This window comes from Pararge aegeria, chromosome 11 (assembly GCF_905163445.1).
Source record: "Pararge aegeria chromosome 11, ilParAegt1.1, whole genome shotgun sequence".
Lineage (NCBI taxonomy): Eukaryota > Metazoa > Arthropoda > Insecta > Lepidoptera > Nymphalidae > Pararge > Pararge aegeria.
In genome coordinates this window covers 12,687,271-12,705,036 of record NC_053190.1, presented here as the reverse complement: position 1 = coordinate 12,705,036, position 17,766 = coordinate 12,687,271, and the positions used below count along the sequence as shown (strand labels likewise).

At 35.6% G+C, this 17,766-nt stretch overlaps 2 protein-coding genes across 3 annotated transcripts; one reads left to right on the top strand and one right to left on the bottom strand.

Moving 5' to 3' along the window:
* The first annotated feature begins 11,675 nt into the window (after positions 1–11,675).
* LOC120627233 lies at positions 11,676–17,028 on the top strand. The gene is made up of 2 exons (XM_039895124.1): positions 11,676–12,158; positions 16,270–17,028. The coding sequence occupies exons 1-2, from the start codon at positions 11,972–11,974 to the stop codon at positions 16,881–16,883; spliced, it is 801 nt and encodes a 266-aa protein (XP_039751058.1). The 5' UTR covers positions 11,676–11,971; the 3' UTR covers positions 16,884–17,028.
* On the bottom strand, positions 12,440–17,433 carry LOC120627231 (protein ALP1-like). 2 transcript variants are annotated; one of them, XM_039895123.1, is made up of 3 exons: positions 17,364–17,433; positions 17,022–17,138; positions 12,440–15,949 (listed from the first exon to the last, which is right to left on the bottom strand). In XM_039895123.1, exons 1-3 carry the CDS (start codon positions 17,408–17,410, stop codon positions 15,070–15,072), a joined length of 1,044 nt encoding a protein of 347 aa, XP_039751057.1. In that variant the 5' UTR covers positions 17,411–17,433; the 3' UTR covers positions 12,440–15,069. The 2 variants fall into 2 exon arrangements, with proteins under 2 accessions (XP_039751057.1, XP_039751056.1); XM_039895122.1 differs by lacking the exon at positions 17,364–17,433 and having other exon boundaries at positions 17,022–17,341.
* Between the last annotated feature and the right edge of the window lie 333 nt (positions 17,434–17,766).

The window sequence follows — 17,766 nt, the reverse complement described above, 5'->3', positions numbered from 1 at the left end:
GCACGAATCGGCCGTCCGTCAGGCAGATATTGTGTTTTTCTGATCTTAAAGAATTTTCAGTATCAGCCCGGAGATAGGAACTGGGCGGTGTCAATCCGCGTGCCTCAAAGAGAGCGTTAAGCTATCGGACTAACATGTGATAATAGTTGTTAAAGACCACCGACCCGCATTGTAACAGCGCGCAGCGTAGTGGGTCTATGCTCTAAAGTCACCCCTTCTGTTATAGAGGAAGCGTGTACCCAGCAGTCGGACGTTAATAGGCTGCGGAGAGAAAGAAGCTTTTCAACTCGTTAAATGATACTAGCCGAGGGAATGCAATGAGAAATAATGGCGTGTGTAAAACCGTATTACAAACACTGGCCTAAAACAATAATTATTTTTTTCATTTATACACTTTATTTGTACACCACAAATAGGAAAAAAAAACAATAACACAACGAAAATAAACTTAAAAAGTAGGATACAAAGGGCCTTATCGCTTAGTGGCGATCTCTTCTTAGGATTAGGAAAACCAAGGGAAGTCGATTGGTGATAATAAATTATACCTTTTATTTAAGAAGATTTTCATTCTATAATAATTATAATATGGCTGTTTAATGCTTATACTGTAAATAACACTGAAAATATGCACAATTAAGGCTTACGCGTGCTTGTGGCCGTGGGTAGCAAAAACAGCACTTTATAATGTAGTACTGATACTTAGCATGAATCTAGTCAAGGGTGCACGCCATTAAATATTATACGCTGCGTAGTTCATAGTTAAGTTTGACAAAGTTTGATAATTACTCCTGGGAGTGCCAAAGTTAGGTTCGGTGCCAGTTACACGTAGTTTTATCCATTACAGCGTTATTGGAAATTGATATCAGACTATCTCTATTATGAAAGACTTTCACTTTTCCATATTCTTGTATGGAAGGCTTTTATATCTCATCATCTTCCTTTATAGAAACTATTAAAGATAGGGTAAAGATTCACACCCACACATATAAGAGATTCGGTTATTTTTTTATATATGTGTCTGTGTGTGTCCTCCACAAACTCAACTCCGTCAATATGGGTATCGAATGAAAGGGCTTGACTAGTAAATAATGTACATTATATACAAAGACTGCAGAGTTAAAAACAATATTTATAATTTTTTTTGTAAATTTAAGAAGAATCCGTCTGCTAAAAATAGCAAACCGAGCAAAATATAGGTTTAAAATTTGTAAATAACCTAATTAACCTAAGCGAAGCTAGCTGCTGCTAGTCATCCCACAAGAAGCACTATAACCTAATGGAATAGAACCCAGCGGTTTCCGTCGATATCTTTTAAACTAAGTTATTGCGTTTCAGCTTAGTGCACGAACGCTTTTGATATATACGAGTGCAGTCTGTACCGCAAAGAGATTAATTGGTATCTCGATGGATGCCAGACAATAAATAAATCTTGCCTTTGTGCACTTCGTATAATACGTCTATTAATGTTATATACTGAGTTTGATCCCTCGGCGTATTAGGAATGGTATTTGTTACTTTGTTCAAAACACATTAAACTACTAGCTGTTGCCCGCGACTTCGTCTGCGTTTGATATTGTTTTTAAAGTATTCAGTATCGCTAAGCCTTAAATGAGTATAGTAGTATATATATAACATGTGACTGTCAATTAATTATAGATAAATAATTTGCAATAAAATAAAATTGCGACTATAATTAAAGATCTAAGCTATCCTATCTCTTAAGTTGGACCAGACTGCTCACGGTGTGTCAATTTAATTTAAAATCGGTTAAGTTGTTTAGGAGTCCATCGCGGACAAACATCGTGACAGGAGATTTATATATATTAAGATTTTGAAAATATATTTACAAACTCTACTGTGTTCCTAAAAGTTTTTGTTAAGTAGTAGAACTTTTTGTGACAGCTCGTCCGAGGAAGTACTAACACCGTGCTTATTGCTGCCGCTTAACAGCATTATCACAATGCTGTGTTCCAGTCTGAAGGTCGTGGTTGCCGGTGCTGGTGGAGACTTCACACCTACGCCTCAGGTTGGTGGACACAGAGCAATAATTTGCTCTGTTTATAGACATCAGTTTTCACTAACCGTCATGTGGGTTATCTGCTTCACACATCAATTATTTACTATATAAAAAGAAAACATTTTATTTTATTTTATTTATTAGGTACAACAGACAGTCATGCACAAAAAAAAACAAAAAAGACAGCTAAAAATAAAATAGCATTAGCATAATACCCGCATCATTGTCCACGAATTACTAAACTTATATTAAAAAATAGGGCAACACAAAAATTGAAAAAGAAATTTAAGTTATTACAAAAATAATATATATTTCATCACTTATAATGCAAACTACTAGTTAATACATCTGTATCATTCTAAACATTGGTGAGCGTTTATCTGCATTAGTGCGGCATTTTGTTGTAGCAAAAATCTGATATGTTCTGTATATTTTAAATTTAATTGTGCCATATGGCGAGGGCAGATCAGAAAGCTTTTGTCACCATTCCATCCCTTTCCGCGGGTCTCGTACGAGGTGACGAAGTTAACGGTCTGGGCAGTAGCGTCCTCTGTGTTACTATTACCATCTATTTTTATAATTTTTATTAGTGTTTTTACCTACACTTGGAGGAATTATCAATTTTATAAATTTAAAATGCATATAAAAATTTTCGGAACCGACAGGATTTGAACCTGCGACTTTCGGGCAATCGCGGACTGAGCGCTTTCACCAATTAAGCTACGGCCGTACTCCTACCGTCGATGCCGAAAATTAGTATATGCCTGTCACATCAGTCTTAAAGCTGCTGTAGCGTCATCTAGTAGGAAACGTTGCAGTTTCGATCTAATACCATCTACTACGTTTACCAACCCGTCCGTCCAGGTGATTATGGGCAAATTCTCTAATTGGCAGAGGCCTTTAGTCCACCAGTGGACTGTTATAGGACTGAAAATTCAATATATTGATGATCATGTATTGAAACACATTTTTCAGGCATTAAGAATAAATGCAACATGCAACAAATAATATTGGCGGTCACGGGCCAAGCAGATGTGAAACGTCAAGGAATATTGTAAGTAAGTATTCTGTGGTAAATACAACACTTGTGAAAGTGGTGATCAGTGGCGTGCATAGAGGGTACGCATAAGGTATGCATACGATATAAAATGAAGGAAATTTCCAGTACAAGTTATAAAAACTTTATAACTCTTACAATGCCTAAGGATAGTTTTTTATAACCCGTACTTTTTTAGTTTTTATCATTTGCCCGCTTATTGCATACCTTGTACATACCCTGTTACCTTGAAAACGCTGTCTTATTCGGTAACCACGAGTGCACGCCACTCGTGGTTACCGAATAAGACAGCGTTTTCCATGATGGCATACGTGGCCAATTTTTTTTAAGCGATTATTCACGTAAGTATATAAACAGCACCTTGCATAAAGAATAAAAAACTATAACATAATTAGGCTAAGAAGTTTTTTTTTTGCGTCTCCGGTGTCCAAATTAGTTTTTCTGTAGGTCAAACCTGCCTTCTATAAATTGTTTTTTTCGTAAATTTTAATGATCTCAAAAGCTTAAGAAGAAAACTCATAATGAATTTATAATAACTACCTAATCAAAGATATCTAAAACCTTCTCAAAAGAAGGTCTTTTCTTTATTATCTCTTTCTTTATTATTTTATTCGATCGGTAATCATGGTATTTCCATAACATGTCTAAAAGCAGTGATTCGTGAATCTACCCGATTGTCGATCGACAGAAATGCGATCGAACATCTGGATTGAAAGACGGCGACTTCTATTTAACCGAGATACGTAAGGGGAGCAATTTTTTTATGACAACAAAACGAAACATAAAATCCTCTCAAAGTAACGTCGCATATCCTGTACGTGGAACTTTTGATAGAAAGCGCGTTCGCCAGACAGTCTGTTCGCTGAATGGCAATGCAGGTATGGCGTGATCTAATAAATGAAACTTTATCAGGTTATCGACTTGCAAACATGTGCAGGCTCTTGTGCAGGTTCATTTTATACAATTTGCATGGAAGTAAAGAAAATGTTATCCTTGTATTCCATATTTAAGTTTTCCGAGCAATTCCTAGATGGCGTTGTGCCTAAATTAGCTGTGCTTTCAACGTTGATCCAAAAAGTCGATATTAAAAACATTTTGTATGTAATAAAGATTACATTTATTTATTTTAGTACTTGCTGAAATTAAATTTTAATTGCAGTAATTAAAATTTATAAACTCAGTTCCTGTCCTTCTACAATGTAGCAGAATATCAAGTCCCAACACTCACAGCTGCTTTTTATTCTTTCTAACTAAACACCTCAGGTAATCGTTGCAGATAGGCATCGAGACAAACCGCTGCGGTTGTTTCGGTACTTTTATGCTAAACATTTGCTGACTAAACTTACACATTTGATAAATAATTAAAATGTGATATAGTCATTTAAGAAGATTCCAAATAGTACTGCTATTTTTCAAAACCACTTACTGCAGTACCTACTATTAACAAAAGTATTGGTTTTATTTATTTCACAAGTTCCAAGTCAGTCAAGTCAAGTCAAGTCAGTCTGTTTGTGGTCACTCTACTGCAGGTTCGAAAAGCGGATTCCACTGAAAAGAAGAGCCGGCAAGAAACTCCGCAGATTGCTCTTTTTCACTACAAACATACATACTTGTCGTTTCAAAAGTGCTTATAAAGTAGGCCTACTTAAAATAAAGTAATTTTGAATTTTGATATTTTTTTAATTTTATCCACCAATCTATAACAGCTTGCAGGCAAGTAAAAGCAACGTTTTCACTTAGGACCCTGATTTGCACATTGTCAGCCTATTAATGTCCCACCGTTGGTTACGCGCCTCTTTATTCATACACTTTATCTATTAGTGATTCACAAGTTTTAATTAGCATCTAGCCATATACCATCTGATTCCATAGGGGGTTGGCTTTTCTATTTGGTTACTCTGCTTTGGGTCCTCAATGTGGCAATTTGAGTGGTCTTGATTTCGTTTGATATTACCGAAATCCAGCTTTGAGTCCAGATTCAGTCATTCATAGTAAAGAATTGTTCATGAGGTTTTTGGATGTCTTATAACTTTACCATACCACGACTGCTGTCTTACTGGAAATTTGTTTCCTATCTTTGCTACTGCCAAGAATGTGAACATTCCTGAACTTACAAACCCCATTCGTATGTAACGTAGGAAACTGCGTTGTCGATATTTTAATGATTACTATAATTTTTATCATCATATGAACCGATGGAAGTCCACTGCTGCACATAGGTATTTTGTTGGGAATTCCAACATCCCGTTGGAAACAAGCGGATATGGAATCCGCTTGTTTCCAGCGGGTTCCAGCTACTTGCTTGAGCTTGAGCTTAAATACGATATTATTATGTTAGTGACAATAAACGGGATACACCGCCTCTCAGAGGCACGTAGGATGTACCTGATTCTCTATGAATAAAATTATTGGACTCGTACTGCTTTTAGTAACTTCATAAAATGCATTTCGAACTTAATTTCAGTTTCAAAAGAAATGATACAGTACTCATGTACAAATTGTAGGTACGCAAATTAAATGCAAACGACTTTAGCAAAGAATCAAAGACTTTTGAAATTAAAAACTAAATTAGACGAAAGAATTTTTTTATGAATAAAAAAGGCGAAGTTATTAAAACGTACAAAATATAAAAGAATTTTACGTTTAGTATTTTAATAAATCCCGATTTACGTTTTGGTCACGTCGTCTGACTGGCATTTAAGAGTCGCACCTATTGGTTATATTTTATTTGTAAAAGTCGAATGCTTTACGAGCTCTAAGACGAGAACTCATATTTTATAGGTAATTCCGTGGAATTGGAGTATCAAACCTTGAGAACTTTTTACGATTTACGTGAGTACGTTTAGCAGCTCTTGAGAAAATGCTCTTGAGCTGTACTCGGTTTTGACCTGTAGCGGTCATTGTAAAGTAACATTATTTTATGTTTAATTATAATTACAGTATAATCGTTCAAGTACCATAACACCAAAGGTGTACCAAATTCCACGGTCTGGTGCCGCTTTCATCCAGCGACTTGCTATCAATTGATCGATGTCGTCTGTCCACATAGTCGGGGGTTTACTAACGCTGCTTTTACCCTTTTTGGGGACCCCAGTGTCCATCGGTTCTCCGAGCAATATACTTCACCCTGGCCACTTTAGCTTTGCGATCAGTAGAGCTATGTAGGTACCTCTGGTTTTCAACGGATCTGCTCATTCCTAATTTAATCGCGAAGAGTGCCTCCATCGCCCGCTAGGCAGTACTTATGAGGTATATTGTTAGTGACTATATTTTGGAACCTAAAGTCATCACTGCTCGAAGACTTAGACTACTACAGAAACTGAGCACATCATCGGCAAACCAAACTTGAGTGAAATACTCGCAGTTGATAAATAAATTATATAAATAAATATATTAGTACAATACACACATCGCCATATTGTCCCAATGTAAGCGTAGCTTGTGTTATGGTTACTAAGATGACTGTTGAATATTTTTTTATGAATAATATACATAAAAACTTATAATATACACACCCAGCCACAGTCACAAAAACATTTTACAGTTGTGGGAATCCAATCCACGGCCTTAGACTCAAAAGGCAGGGTCGCTGCCCACTGCGCTTATCGACCATTCAAAATAAGGATCTTTAAGATGACATCCAACTTACTACCATCGAACTACATCTACAACGGGTTCTATCTACAATAAATTTACGCTGTTACAAATTGACCTCGATTTACCTCAAAATTACGATTTGGGTTTATGCATTTAAAAGCCGGCAACGTGTTTGTTGTTGATATTTCCTCGGATGTTGGTGTTTGTCATCAATAGCCTATAAAATTTCACTGCTAGACTAAAGGCCTCCCTCAACGGGAAAGTTTTCACATAATCACGCCGCTGGCCAGACGGGTTGGCGATTGCTGTAGATGGAAATACCTAGTAGCACAGAGGACGCTGAAGCTCGTTCTCGATTTTATTCCCTTAGACGCCCCATACGACACCCTCGGGAAGAGGAGGGGTAATGAACTATATTCTGTTCTGCCGTCACCACACGTCACGGTTTAAGATGAGCGGAGATGTTTATGGGGCTTTAATTATTACAAAAAAAAACACCCGACTAAGTTTGTTGTGGGCTTCTTCTTGGACCAGGGCGCATTTTGAACCCTCGTAGCTTTAGTTTTAAGTTTACGAATAAGGTTATCGCCATCATCTCACTACCGTGTGCACATCTCTATGTAATGTACGCATCATGAGTGGCATCTATGGGCCAACTTGAATAAAGATATCTTTGACTCTAATCTATCTATCTCTCTCTTTGTAACTTAATTTCAGGTGACTGATTTCTTGCTTACCAACTATTTCTATTAAAAATAAATTAGAATTATTTTTTATCAAAAGCAATGTTAAAACATCGCTCTGACAAAATGCATACATTTAAGCCGTCCTCAATAACGAGCAGGCTGCCATAACATTAGCATACTGCGATGGGAAATCTCATGATTAACATTTTTATTAAACAAGGATTAGCCCTAATCCTTTTTTATTCGACAATTAGAAACGTTATCGCGGACAGAGCAGTCGTAAAGAGTTGGAATAGCTATCGACTTTGTAATTAACGAAATTACCTCCATATTTTAGATAAGGTTTAATTAAAGTTTAAGTATTTTTTATCTTAATTCATTGGGTGTTAATTTGAGTACTTTTTTCGTGGGTTTTGTTTTCATTTTAATCTTTACTAGCTGACCCACGCAACTTCAGCTGCACCAAGTTGGTTATAACCGGTATTAATATCTTAAAAAACCTAGAACGTAATTGCAGCGCCACCTACCGGGTCCAGTTTTATTTCCGAACTATATTTTACGCGGCCGGGCGGCCCGCGGTTTTTTTCATGCTTTAGGGTAGGGACATAATCAATCTTAATTAAAAATCGGTTGTCGGTATATTTTATATTTACCTTCCGTCCTTTCGTTAGTGCATGTTAAGGAATGGCGTTCTATGAATATCAGAAACAACTGATAAGAATAGTCGGCCTCAGCCTACGTAAGAATGTTTAAAAGATAAGTTACTTAAATAAACATTATTTTTATACTATTGATGAATATTTAAAATGACATTCATTAGTAATTATTAATTTATTTGTATTCTTTGACATGAACCCATATTAACTTAATTGTAATTTATTATTTATTAATTGTATTGTATTATTAAAAACATTATTTCGTAATTGTAATTAATATTATTGTATTTGCCAATATCTTAATTGTACCTCGTAGTAACATTAATTAAAATTTAAATACAACCCTGGTAACAATTTGCATGCCAATTTGGCACTGTACAGTTAAGATCTACATATTTTTTTCTGTTACACCTATTTACCTGTATCAGCAAATAAATATAATTTAATTGAATTGAATTAAATTAAATTGCAGAGTGGGGTGGTTAGGGTTGTTATACTTTGGTTGAGGCCATTAACATTTATACAACCTTCCAAATATATTATACAACCTTCTAAAGTGAAGTAATGGCTTTGGAAGGTTGTATAAAATATTTATCTTTTATTTTTCAGTTGGTATGACGTTTATCATAAAAGACAGATTATTTTTGATAAAACAAATTTTATGAATAACATTCTCGTAGGTTCGAATATTAATAACGAGAAGAATATTCCAAAAACTCTAACTTTCAGAGTAAATATAATAAATATTTACAACCTTTAATCTTCGTAAATATATCTCGCCCGAAAACATTTTACCTTCAGAAAAGGTAAAATAAATATATCCTTAATGTAAACGGACACCTCATTAGACAGAAAATTCTTAGGGATTATGAAAAAGGTCGATCTTGGCGAGCACGTTATATTTACAACGAGGATTACGATCTGCATACGTAACTTGATAGTGATGTGACCATTTCTTAAATTATTTTTTTTCATGTGCAAAAATAATATTAAAAAAAGCTCCTTTTTCTCTACAACGAAGCGTTAAGCTTGCTTTGCGATTAGTTTAACTATGACAATAGCACAATTTAAAAATCTTTGTGGGTTTTATATCTATCCGACTTTATTTGTTAGGAAGTCAACGTGTATACAACCTATCTTAATATATGGACATATTTAACAATTGTTATATGATGACTTTTAAGATTCCAGTCCGCCACCTACAGTACTGAAACTGTTTTGAGTAAAAGATGATAACGGCAAAATAATATTGCCATATTCAGTGTCTGGGTGTTTATCTGTACCTATATTATAAGTATTTATGTATATTATCATCATCATCAACCCACTACATTGCATGGGTCTCCTCTAAGAATAGGAAGTTTTTATTCCGTAGTCTACCACGCTGGCCAAGTGATTGGTGGACTTCACACGCCCTTGAGAACGTTGTGGAAAACACTCAGGTGCAGGTTTCCTCACGCTGTTTTCCTTCACCGTTTCAAGCAAGTGATATTTAAATGAATTAAATTAAAAACTCACATAATTCTGAAAAGTTAGTGGTGCGTGCTGGGGCTCGAACTCGGTCCGGAAAGGAAATCCGAATACTTACCCACTAGGTTAACACCGCTTGTCTGTATGCATATTATATTAATAAAAATATTCATCAGCTATGTAAGTACCCATATCACAAGCCATGCGTGATTATAATCAAGACCGACAGCTAAACATGCTCTCAAAAGGCATATAGTTGACAACGCCAATTTTCTAACTCTAAAATCCTAAATTTACTCTGGTACCTACTCTAAATTTCTAGCTATACAACCCAATATTAAACCCAGACCTCAAGAGTTGTATTTCATCATACCTACTAACAACAATACCAAAGGGAAAACATTCTGTAGTTTCAATGTAAATAAAATAATTCACTTTTATCGAAATGTAAAAATATTTTTCTAAAAATTTTATAATACATCGATTGTATTACTTCGAATCCTTATACTTTAGCAAAAACGAAAATCGGCTGAGAGCGAAAATCTAACAATTTAGGCGCTCCCACAAGTCGGATTATTGTAAATAAGTATCACGCCGACACCCAAATTAATCCACGCCGCTTTTTAACGAAATGCGAAAAAGTTTACTAACTAACTTGGCTTCCACAAACCCCTAGTGAAATATCGTTTCCCTTGGTGCGCAGAATTATTTGTATCAATAGAATGTTTGGCGAAAATTTTCCTGTTCAAATAGAGGCAAGTTTGCGGCTGAAATATTCGGGACCGAGTTTAAAAAGGTGTGTTTGACTTAACTAATAAATGCGGGCACCGTTCAAAGTGGAGCTTTTCGAGCTCTCCGGGAACGAAAAATGACTTTAGCGTGCGAATAAGTTTTAACGTCATTAGCTGAAGCACACATGGTTCTTGAAACATCAAATCATATAAGAGAGAATTGATTCCCTAGGTATATGATTTCTGGACTGAATCGCGTTTACATTTTTTTGTGACTTAATTTTACTTATTATGAAAACTAAGCTTAATTTGATATATTTCGCGTAAAGCATTAGTATCTGTATGGTAAAATTAATATTTCTGGGTGGGTCACGTTAGGTGCTAAACTTCAATTTTACAATGTAACGGCTGCTTCTATCCAATATTTAAATTGACTTCGTTATTTTAGTGATCTAACGTTTGTAATTAAGGAAAATAGTTTTAAAATGTGGAAGGAACACTTCGATCTCAGATCTCTCAGTAAGGGCATTTGGTACAAAACCATCCAACCACCTCTACCTAGGTCGCAGTGGTTCGCTGGCGCGAAATTGAGTAGAAGTGATACTGTATTAGCCACCGTACGATATTTAAATTGTTAAATTGTTACTTTTAATCATTAATCACCTAATACTTAACTTCTTACAATGCACAACCGCAGTTAAAGATCTTATCTTGTATTGAAGGTTGGCAATACTTAAGGTCTTAGTAGGTATGCCATCGATTAAGGTTTCTTATTGAGCAACTAATGTTGTTATGTAGCACTTAGTTCTACATAACAACATGAGAAAAATATTGCTCAAATTGACTGCTTGCACTGGTAATTTAACACAAGGGCTGAGGGTTAAGTTTAAAAAAAAATAAGCAGTTGAATTTGAACGAACTGGTGATTAGGAATTTTTGAAATCCACCATGTCATTTTTTTATGTTCTTAACGATACTGGTTCGTGGTGGAAACGTAGTCGTAACGGGAAGGGGGTTTTATTGGGAAGCGACCATCACGCACCAAAATAACATTGGCAATATAAAAGTAAGGTAACTAATTGTCTGTTATTCACTGTACCGTGCACCGTCCTTTGTAAAGAGTAGACATAAGTAAGAAGCAATTTGAGCAACATTTTGTGAAAAATGCTATATTTTTTTTCTATATTTAGGAAAAGGATAATTTCTTGGTAGGCTTTAGGCATATTATGATATAATAATCATAATATAAAAATTCACCGTTGAAGCAATTATAATATTTTAAGAATTGCTTAGAACGCACATAACTTAGAAAATTTAGAGGTTTAGCTGGGATTCGAAATCGCCCCCCCCCCCCCTCCATGATACAATAGAAGTATGTTATTTTTGTCAGTCTGATTTTCAAGATTGATATTTTTTACATCTTCTGTCAACAACGGAAATATTAAATGGACCTCCTTAGAGCCAGTCCACACGGCGCGTTGCGTCAGCGTTGCGTCGACGCAGCGCTACCACTGCGTTGTTTTACATACAAATAACCAAGGTGTTCACACGGCGCGCTGCGTCGTCGCAACGCACACATGACGGACAGCAGCCCCCGAGACGAAGCGGGAGGGGGTTTACTCGTGCGACGTCGGAGCGTCAGCGCTCAGTTGCTTGTGCGTTGACAGAGAGGATACACGGAAGCTCATTTCGTTTTACGTTTACGTTTTTGTATTTAGTTTTATTTGCAGGGTAATTAGTTTTATTTGCAGGGTAAAATGAATACCATTGAAGAAATTGACATAGATTACTTGATTACATTGATACAGGAAAGGGAAATTATATGGGACAAGTCAAACGTAGATTTTAAAAATAAAAATTTAAAAACAAAAGCCTGGGAAGACATATCAAAAGTTTTATTTCCTGATTACGAGAATTTCACAGCTGAACGAAAAAATAAAGTTGGTGAGTTCACAGTACAGATATTTATGTTTTTTTTATTTAAGAGGGCTTTCAAGATTTTCTTGCACCGCCAATTCCGCGATCAGTACAAAATTGAGTAGTCCACTTGCAAACCACGTTATGTTAAAAAAAAAACATTTTTTATCCAATGGCGCCAATCGGTTAAGGATTTAAAATATTAACGTCAGCATTTAATATACTGTGTTAAAACTCGCTATGATAAGAATAAAATGGGATTGAAATCTCAATACTTTTGCAAAAGTCGTTATGTTGATCGGCAGTCCACTTTCAAAAATCGCTAAGTTTGTATTAACTTGCAAACGACGCTAAGTTGCGTGGTGACTTTTGCAAAAGCCGCCATCTTGAGTGCCAGTACGCATAATACTGTCGAAGTGCATGCACGCGTTGCTTTCTTCAGATACTGCAGGCTTTTAAAAACGAGGTATTTTCTATTAAAATTATCATGGAGTATCAAGAACAAGAAGTTGTTTTGGCACCAAACAGAAGAGGACGTAAAAAGATAGCTGATAAATCTACATGGAAGAGAGAACTTGAGAAGTCGAAACGGTAAGATTATTATTTTATGGTTACCTTTTGTAAATAGGATAGATACCTGGTTATTTGCTGGGGATTTTTTTGCTCTATTGTTATTTATTAATGTGCCTATCTGTTTTGTTTTAGACATATGCCTAAGGGACTGCCAGTTATACCACAATGTGTACATGGAAATTCAAAACAGGGATACAAGTGTAACGACTTAACGGTTCAAGACTACAGTAAATTTCATCGGAATTTTTATTCAACTTCAGTTAAAGTCACCCAAGATACTTTTTTATTAAAATACTGTACAGCGCAAACTCCTAAAAAAGAAGGAAAGAGAAAATCCCAGACTATATGCTATTTTATACCAAAGCACGAAAATTTGGCTGGAAGACGCCGCGTCAAATTAATTAAGGTGTGTCAAAAAGCAATGACCACAATTCTGGGAATCTCTAGGGACAGAATTCAAAGAATTTGTAAACAGCATTTAATCACGATGGCAATGCCGAAAGAAAGAAGAGGAGGTAATAGAAAGTCCAATCTGTATTCTGATCGCACAGAATCCGTAAAATCGTTTATAAAGGGACTTGAAGCTTTGGAATCACATTATGTTAGAGGAAGATCTACTGTGCAATATCTGAGCAGCGATCTAAGTATAAAAAAATTGCATAAACTTTACAACGATGACGCTCAGAATGTGTCAGTGAGATATGAATTTTTCCGACGTATCTTTAACAAGTACTTTAATTTGAGTTTTAAGTCTCCCGCTACAGATGCATGTTCTAAATGCATTCAATTAAAAGAAGTTATTAAAAGAGAACGCGACACAGCAAAAAAACAGCTGCAAATAGCTCAGCTTCGTATTCACAAGCTAAAGGCCAAATGCTTTTACACTAGCCTCAAAACACAAGGCGACAACGAAATAATTTTCTCTTTTGACTGTCAAAAGAATTTGGTTTTACCAAAAGTACCAGACCAGAGTGCCTACTTTAGCCGACAATTGTATACGTATAACTTAACAGTATGTCAAGGGCCATCTCGTGGGGCTCAAAACTGTTTAAACACATTTATTTACACGTGGTTGGAAACTGAGGCAAAGAAAGGATCTAATCAGATTGCTTCGGCGGTATTTCATCGGCTAATGAATACCAATTTTGAAGACACTGTTAGTCATATTAAATTATTTTGCGACGGTTGTGGGGGGCAAAATAAAAACTCAATCGTTTTGGGAATGTTGGCATATTGGCTAAAAACAAAAGCTCCACGTCACATCAAGAAACTTACGCTGATATTCCCTGTAGTGGGGCATTCATTTTTGCCCCCCGACCGTGTATTTGGAAATATCGAAAGAGAAATACGTCCTTTAGAAGTCATTGTGGAACCCCAGACATATTTTGATATTTTTAAAAAGTATGGTACGGTTCTCAGACTAGGCAGCGACTTCCATTTTTATGATTGGAAATCAAGCGTTAAAAACGTACTTAAGTTACCTGGATCTTGGCACTTTCAATTTAATGCCTCTAAAAGATTCTTTTTAAGAAAGGATAAAAATAATAGAATTGCCATTAAAGGGGAACCTAATTATGTATCTGAGGTAATAAATTATGGCAACGTTTGCAAAAGAGGCAAATCATTCGAAAATATTGTGCCCGTTATGATGAATGTTGGAGTTCCAGTAAAACCAGTAAAGTTAAATGATGTGCGAAATCTTTTGAAAAAACATTTCGGTGAAGATTGGGCTTCTTACGATTATTTACAATATTACAATTTTCTTCAAGAAGAACCAAATGAGACTGTTATAGAAGAGACTGATAATGAAGAAACCATAATACACGAAGAAATAGACTTAAGAGTGTAATAATAGATAAAAATTGTAATTTCTTAAGAGTAGAGGAAAATAGAAGCTTATATTTGATTATTTCAAAACTGCCTATGTTGATTGCATACAACTGCAAAACTATCTATGTTAAAAAATCTTTTGCAAAACTAGCTATGTTTAATTTTAAAATGCAAATTAAATGATTATTATGAAAGAGTGATTTTATTTGCTAACATAATTTAATTCGATGTGCTACTAAGTTCATGTAATACACAAAAAAATGCATCTTAATATCGTAATTTTAAGTCTAAACATTTTAATTAGTTTTCTCAATTAATTGCTGCATAAACTTAACGGGGTTTGAAAGTGGACTACTCAATTAATATCTCGACACTCTAAAATTTTAAAACTTAGGGAATTTAGATTAGCGTGAGTACTATTTTATTACTTAGCTCAAAACTAACCTAGACTACGCTGAGTAGGTATAAAATATTATTTTTTTACTGATCGCGGAATTGGCGGTGCAAGAAAATCTTGAAAACCCTCATAATACAATTATACCTTATTTAGCTGCCAAGGCAGAGTTCCTCTAGTCATAAAATAGGTCGCATATTGCTGTCTTATGACATTCGGTGCTGTCTGTTCTTCATGTACGGGTTGTATTGGGAGAAATTCATCAACACTTATAGCAAATTTATCTCTTTGTCTAAAACCGTCTCGATCAGCGACAAAATTGTGTAATACACAACATGCTTTTATAATGTCAGTAGCGAAGTCATAGGACACGTCTATCGGTCTGTGAAAAATGCGCCATTTGTTAGCCATAATCCCAAAAGCGCATTCGACATATCTTCTGGCTCTGCTTAGACGGTAATTGAAAACCTTTTGTTGTAAGTCGAGATTTTGACCGCCATATGGACGCATAATATGTTTGCTCAGTCCAAAAGCTTCGTCACCCACAAATACATACGGGGTTGGTATATTGCTACCAGAGAGTGGCTGGGGTTGAGGTAGTGGTAAGTTGTTGTTAATCATTAGCTCGTACAGTTTAGAATTTTGTAATATGGTTGAATCGCATTCTTTTCCGTATGCACCGATGTCGACAAATACGAATTTGTAATTTGAATCCACAATAGCTAGCAACACAATCGAAAAAAAGGCTTTATAATTAAAAAAAAGTGAGCCACTATTTGCAGGATTACACACGCGGATATGTTTGCCGTCGATGGCACCAACACATTGAGGAAAATTTGCCTTTACATCAAAACCCCTCGCTATTGTTTGGAAACTTTCAGTTGTCAGTTCAGGGATGTTGTCTCGAAGAAGATTGGTCCATATAGCACGACAAACTCTTTGTATTATATATGCAATAGTAGATTTTCCCCGTTTGAATTTGAAATGTAAATCAGTTATTGAATTTCCACTTCCTAGGTATCTGAAAAGAAAATAATTATTATAATATGCATTTATGAGATAGATAGATACCCGAAAAAAAATACTGACATATTCAGACATCGATAGCAAATAACTTTCTCTATGTAACCAATTAATTCTGGAATCGCGAAAAAAATAGCAGCTGTTGCATACATTTTGATTCAGTAGGTATTGCTTTTTGTATGTAACAGCTGTTATATTTTCACGATTCCAGAGTCGGTCACATAGTGTTTGTTAACGATATCTGAATATGTCATTAAATTTTATCGAGAAATTCACTATGTATAAATTATTAAATCATGTTTACTATTGGTTTTGCAGGTAATGATTTAATAAAAAAATGGAGAAGTGTAAAAGATAATTACTTCAGATATTCAAAAAAATTAAAAGAAGCATCAAAATCGGGCTCGGGCGCTACGAAACTGAAGAAGTATCATTTATACAATCAACTCCTTTTTTTGAGAAAAGTGGAACAAAATGCCACCGAATCTAGCTTAGACTCGCCTAGAGAAATCAACAATGAATCTACGTCTACAAATGATGACATTACCACAGACAACACTCCGCGCTATGTTCCAGTCGCGCGCAAAAGGGCAATGCAAATGGATGAGTTTGAAAGAGAAGGACTAAAACTTCTCAAGGAGCCGGAAAATCGCCATATGTCCTTTTTCAGAGCTATATTGCCATCTATTCAAGAATTTTCCGACCGAGAAACTCTCCGTTTCCAAAGTAAAGTTATACAAATTATAGATGAAATGCGGTATGGACAAACATCATCATATGTGAGTGGCCCATCAACGTCTCACCAACCACCATATGGGTATCAAACAGCAAATTTTCAAAGTACATACATTTCTGATTTTAATAATTCAATTACATCTCCAGAAACATCTCAAGCAAGTGAAGAAACTGAATACGATTTTTCTAATTTGTAATTACTGGATGATATCTCTCTTAAATAATGTCTAAATTTAAAATTATGACAATTGCTGATTATTTGTGAGTTGATTACTAATTAAACAAACCAAAAAAACTGTTATATTTTTATTACTTAAATATATTTATATAGTTACCTTAAAGTGATTCCCAGCATTTCTACTGGTTCCACTGGATTCCTCATATTAGTATAGTTTTTTCGTATGTGTGGTTCTAAGGACTTCAATAAACATTCGAAGCTGGATACACTCATTCTAAAAAAATTATAAAACTTCTTTTCGTCTAATAGCAACTCCCGATATTCTAAAAAAAAAAACTGTCCATCACGATTTCTTAATGAAATGAAAGGACTGATCCAGTACCGTCTTGTGATCTTGCGTCGATTTCGGCGGTGACGTAGTAATAGGAGCAATGCTAGACGTCTTTTCCGATCCATGATTTGCTATAGACTGACTGCGAATTTTTTTCAAAATACTTGCCGCAACTGTGCGTCGCCGCTGCGCCGACGGAACGTTGACTGCGTCATAGTAACGCTGCAGCGCCCGTGTGGCCGGCTATGCGTCAAAATATTTGCGTTGCGACGACGCAACGCAACGCAACGCGCCGTGTGGACGGAGCTTTATGTGCGAGTAAACCTACCGTTGCGTTGGCTTCGACGCGTCTATTTATAAAACGTCATAGCCAAAACCTATCTCGTTAATTGACGGCTCGAATAACTTAAATATATTGCAGCTTCGGGTGATATTTCAACGGGATATTATAAATCAAAGGATTAGAAAACGGTTAAATGGATAACGGTGACGGTGCGCACGACAATATGCAGTTCTTATTGTCTTTAGCGTAAAGTTTATATTTCAGCGTATATTTTATACTATGTCGGTG

Excerpts from the sequence above, each read along its gene's own strand:
- LOC120627233 (XM_039895124.1), top strand. The coding sequence starts at position 11,972 with ATGAATACCATTGAAGAAATTGACATAGATTACTTGATTACATTGATA. Across the intron at positions 12,159-16,269 it reads TGAACGAAAAAATAAAGTTG|GTAATGATTTAATAAAAAAA; the intron begins GTGAGTTCACAG and ends TTGGTTTTGCAG.
- LOC120627231 (XM_039895122.1), bottom strand. The coding sequence starts at position 17,320 with ATGGATCGGAAAAGACGTCTAGCATTGCTCCTATTACTACGTCACCGC. Across the intron at positions 15,950-17,021 it reads ATGCTGGGAATCACTTTAAG|ATACCTAGGAAGTGGAAATT; the intron begins GTAACTATATAA and ends TTTTCTTTTCAG.